Source organism: Orycteropus afer, unplaced genomic scaffold, assembly GCF_000298275.1.
Source record: "Orycteropus afer afer isolate SDZICR_OR568_19922 unplaced genomic scaffold, OryAfe1.0 scaffold00300, whole genome shotgun sequence".
Taxonomy (NCBI): Eukaryota; Metazoa; Chordata; class Mammalia; order Tubulidentata; family Orycteropodidae; genus Orycteropus; species Orycteropus afer.
In genome coordinates, this window is record NW_006921887.1 from 709,161 (window position 1) to 714,681 (window position 5,521).

The 5,521-nt window shown below is 36.1% G+C and overlaps 1 protein-coding gene across 1 annotated transcript in view; it reads right to left on the reverse strand.

Moving 5' to 3' along the window:
* CPLANE1 (ciliogenesis and planar polarity effector 1) overlaps positions 1 to 5,521 on the reverse strand; it is a 231,606-nt gene that overhangs the window by 203,820 nt on the left and 22,265 nt on the right. Inside the window, exons 14-16 of the mRNA XM_042782397.1 lie at positions 4,501 to 4,665; positions 3,204 to 3,377; positions 1,282 to 1,510 (exon numbers count right to left, since the gene is read on the reverse strand). Coding sequence (XP_042638331.1) covers positions 1,282 to 1,510; positions 3,204 to 3,377; positions 4,501 to 4,665 — 568 coding nt within the window. The remainder of the gene's footprint in view (positions 1 to 1,281; positions 1,511 to 3,203; positions 3,378 to 4,500; positions 4,666 to 5,521) is intronic.

Sequence of the window (5,521 nt, forward strand, 5' to 3'; positions counted from 1 at the left end):
GACCAGGTTTGCTGGTCCAATAGAGCCTGGTGGAACCACTGAGACTATGGCCCCAGTTGCCCTTCAGGTCTGGAATTGAACCCACAACTGACTTGATGGCAGTGAGTTTGGTTTTGGCCCTCAACAAGATGGACTGACAAAGTGCCTACAATGATGGGCTCAGGTATAGGGAAGATCGTGGGGCTGGCACAGGACTGGGCAGTGTTTCATTCTGATGTACATAAGGTTGTTATGAGTTGGAGACAACTCGACGGCACCTAACACCACCACCAGCATTGCACCAATGGAACTTTTTTTTACCATAATACGTAAAGTATAATGTTTTGTCCTATTTTCTATATTAAATTTAAGAGGCTTATGCATAGACACTATGCACTATTTAAGTTTACCTCCACTAAAACAGCTGGCAAACAGCTCTATACAGAGCAACTGTTCAATAAATAAACACATGAGTTGAAAAAAATGTATTAAAAACAAAACAGAGAAATGCCATAGTACTCAGAAAAAGTAAACCACAGAGATTTGATTAATTTAAACTCAAATCATATTTGGGATAGACAAACACTCATATCTTAGGTATAAACATTTTAATATGAGTGAAAAAGCTACTAGGAGCTCTGGGGGGCACTGTAGTTAAAAGCATTTGACTGTTAACCCAAAGTTCGGTGGTTTGAACCCACCAGGCACTCCACGAGAAAAAGATGAAGCAGTCTGCTTCCATAAAGATTGACAGCCTTGGAAATCCTGTAAGTCAGTTCTACTCCTTCCTATTAGGTTTGCTGTAAGTTGAAACTGACTCAATGGCAGTGGGTTTGGTTTTGGAGTAAGTAAACTGCTAAGCTGTCCAATACAGTAGCCACTAGCTGGTTGTGGCTATTTAGTTCTTTGGTTGTACTACTCACATTTAAAGTACTCAATGCACTTGACAATAAAGAACATATATAGAAAATTTCCATCAGAAATTCTACTGGACAATGCTGAAGTAAGGATTTCATATGATATAAAATACCAAAACCAAAACCAAACTCACTGCCATCAAGTCAATTTCAATTCATAGTGACCTCCATTGGGTTTTCAAGTCTGTAAATCTTTACAGAAGCAGACTATCCTCTTTCTTCTGTGGAGCAGTTGGTGGGTTCAAAGCACTCACCTTTTGGTTAGCAGCCAAATTCCTTAACCACTATACCACCAGACTCTTTATAAAACTACCAGCAATTAAAAAAAAAAATAGATATAACTTTTATACTATTTTGTAACTTAAGTTTGCCTAAAAATACTTACCTAGTGAAATTGTTATCATGTTTACAGAATAGTTGGAAGGCCACACCAATTGAAACAGATGTCTTCCAGTCTCCAAGTTTATGTGCCAACCACACAGCCTCAGGAACTAGGCCACCAATAAGTAATAATTCAAGTGCATATTCAACTGTCCACACATTAGAGAGATTCTGCTCTCTAACAACACTGGCCACCTTAGAGTGTTGCAGAGGAATAAGTCGAAGGGACTGGTCTGTGAGTAAATTTAAAAAAATGTATATTACATTTACATATATCAGAGCTCAGGATTTTAAGTAATTAGAACGTCCCCCTAAAATGAGTACTTTTATCTCTTTAATTGACTATTTAGTATTTTCTACGTAAGCCACAAAATGAAGATATATATAAAATATGTTCTTAAAATAATACTCAACATAGTCTAGAACAGTTTTTTGGTGGTTTTTTTTTTTTTTTTCCACTGAAGAATGTGCTTCATTAGTACATCTTGGAACAAAAGCCAGCATTTTTTAAAATGAAATAGAATAAAGTATTAAAAGAAAATCTTAGAGTATATTATACAAAATAAAGGTAAATATTATTTAATGAAACTCTTGTTCAGGTAACATGTACATACATATAGACATTTATACGTACTGGGCCATCATGTATGATTTATTACTGTGGGTGGCTCTGAAACACGTGCCTATATCTCACGCTGCTTTGAAGCAGTCCAAGTGGTAAAGATAGTACTCCTCCCCTATCCACATCCTGAGACAATCACAGAACATAAGAGTTTAAAAACATAATTCAAATGCCATGGTTCTATGACTGAATAAATTTGCTAACCACTTGTGGCTACCTCTATTAAACTTCTAATTAGGTTTGTGTTGCATTACCCTAACCTATGTGTTCCTTATACATACTTATCAGTTCATGTTATCTCCTGTCTAGAGCCCTCCAATAACTTCAGATTCCTTACTTGGCTTACATCTTCTGGCCCCTGCCTTTCTGACTTCACCTCATAACACTTCTACCTCACTTTTGATGCTATAGCCACACCTGCCTTTCAGGTCCTCAAACACGTCAAGCTTGTCCTTGTCTTGGACATTTGCACAAGTTCAGCTTAGAATGCTCTAAGCCCTGATGTGCTTATGGCTGACTCTGCTTTGTTATTAAGGGCTCAGCTTAAATAGAAGCTCTTAAAAGAGCTCTTCCCTAGATTCCCAATCGAAAACAGCTACTTGGTCACCACTGCATTACCTGTTTTCATTGTCTGCTTCATTATCACTATCAGATAGTTTTCTTGCTAGTGTATCGTTTACTTAATTTTCTGTCACATCCTAGTAGAACATCAACTCTACAAAAACAGGGACTTTAGTTTTTTTTTTGTTTTCATGGAGTTAGGCTAAATCTGTCATGTCAAAAAAATTTTTAAATGTTTTCTATTGTCAATTTCATACTGTGAAAAGTAATATATTCCCAGTACCTAGAACACTGCCTGGCACATGGCTAGCACCCAATAGAAATCAACAGAAGGAATGAATGCTGTAAAAATTTCCATACATATTTATCTACATGACCCTACTAATGAAATTACTAAATACCAATAGAGCAAATGGTCCAAATAAAATTAAATTCGTTTTCAGAGGTGTAAAATTCATTAAATTTCATATTTTTGTAAGGTGGTAGCCCTTTCACTTTAGAAACAGAAACTATAAATATCAATTTATGACCAAAAAAAAATCTACATTTAAGAAAAACATATCCAAACAATTAACTGTGAGATTCTATTCATTCATAAATAGTCACTGAGCACCTCCTATGTTTCAGGTACAAGTTAGAAGAGTATTTTTGCCGTAGGGTAATAAACATAGCATGCAATAAATGATGAAAATTTTAAATATTACATGCAAAAACAAAGGTGAAAATTTTGTTTACTATGTTACCTGCTTTAATATGAAGTGGAGGAAGAACATTCACATTGTGAGGTGGCAGAATGCAAAGCTGCTTATTGGTGAAATAGGCAGCCATGAACCGGGCCATGGACTGAATAACTTTCACTGCCACTTCAGGATGAACATTTCCAGTCATCTCGAGCTCACAGCGAGACTTCTCAGGAACTGAGGATATGAAGCAAATGCCCAAAAGAGATTCTTACTTAACTATCAGAAAGCAATAATGTTTAAGTTCCTAACATCACAAAAGAAAATTATAATTAAAAATATTTTTTGTGAGATCAACATCCATGGCTTATATAAGCCAAATTATAACTGGTATATATACAGTTCTTATAACATACATGCACACAAGTATATGTATAGAAAGGCCCCACAAAAAGAGGTGAAGTATAAGTGATATATTTCCTGCTTTTCATACTTCGTCTAAGACAAACATGCATTACTTTCATAATGAACACAATTTTGAAAAGACAAAAATCACATAGAGCAAGAAGTTGATAAATAGTAGCTAAAAACATGAAGAATGAAGTTGGCATGGATCCATTTAGAAAATTCTGACACACGAAACCTTTCAGACATAGTCATATGCACAGGTCTAATAGTCTACCACCTTAGAACTGCTGGATTATGTGTTCTTGCATGTTTTTCTTTCCCTCTGGTTATTGCTTCATTTAAATACACATCTTAAAAGGAGGAGAAAGGGAACTCTGGTACCCTAGTGTCTAAAGCACTTGACAGCTAACCAGAAGAATGATGGTTCAAACCCACCAGCCACTCCTCGGAAGGAAGGTTGGGCAATCTACTTCTGTAGTAGTACCACCTCAGAAACCCAAGGAGGGGTTGCTATGAGTTGGATCCAACTTGACAGCACACAACAACAAAAGGGGAAGGTGGGTAACCAGGCATTCTGCAGCCTTTAAGAGATAAAAATTCTCTGAACACCTCAGAAGGTAATTTTCACCATGTTATTAAATAATTTTAAGCAACAGTTAAAGAAAATACAAATACGTTAAAGAAAAATATGTGGGTACTTGATATTCTAACTAATACAGCTGTGAGAAAATAATTGTTTTATCTGCTCAGCCAACAATTCTTGCTAAGCCCTGGGGCTCCAAAAATAAAGAATGCATGTCCCTTGCTATTGAAAGCTGACAGTCTAAAAATCCAACATAATATAATTGAGTCACCACAGAGGCAAAGCAACCAAAATTTATGTATAAGACATTTCACATCTAAATCTATAAAATGCAAATTATAAAACACACTAATTTTTAAAATAGCATACCTGAACAATCTTCAGTTTCTTTTACAGGTAGATGGGACCATCTCAGTATTGCTCTTACAAGCTGATCACACATTCCTTGAGCATCATTTAAATTGTAGTTAAAGAGGTGGCAATATAAGAGAGAAAGATAATAGCGTATCTGAAGAAAACATGTCCTTCTTCCTCCTTCAATAGGAAAGAATTAAGCTTACTTTAAAAACATGTTAGTAAGGTAATATCTGTGATCTGGGTACTAGTTAGATGGGTGTGTCACTATGACTCATTGAAAACACCTATGTGCTGATGAATTTGAAAATTCATCAAGCTGTGTACACTAGTGATATATATATATGTTTTATACTTAACTAAAAGATTTTTTAAAACAGGAAAGTAATATTTTGCTCTTTTCCATTTTGAATTTTGAACAATCTTTTCTTTCACCATGCCCTATGATGACTAAGATGTGGTTCCAAGAAACTGTAAATACTCATCATCTCAGCAATAAGGTCCACCAACAACTTCTCAAGTACATATAGTATAGTATGAAATAAAAGGGAACATCCTACAAAACCCCTAAGGAACCATACATATACCAAATAGACACTCAAAAAAACTTCCTGAAAGAGAACAACTATCCCTGACAGCTGTGTTCAAATATCTGAAGGATATTCAGACAGAGACTGATGGTTGCCTATCCCTTATCCATTCTTTCTAATAGAGTTCCAATTTTATTTGGAGTTACAATGCACTGAGGTCACAAAAGATCAATTTCCAGCTAACTGTGGCCATGTGAAAATGTAACTATGTTTTAATCAAGGGAATACTGTGTGGAGCTTCCAGGAAAGTTGCTTAAAGAGAGGTAACTCAGCTGAGAGGTGTACGATTTCTTGCCCTTCCCCCCTTCCATACGTTGTCTAAAATATGAATTTGACAGCTACTACAGCAACCATCGGGAGCTCTGGTAGCATAGTGGCTAAGGCACTTGACTGCTAATCAGAAGGCTGGCAGTTCAAATCCACCAGCCACTCCTCGGAAGGAAGAT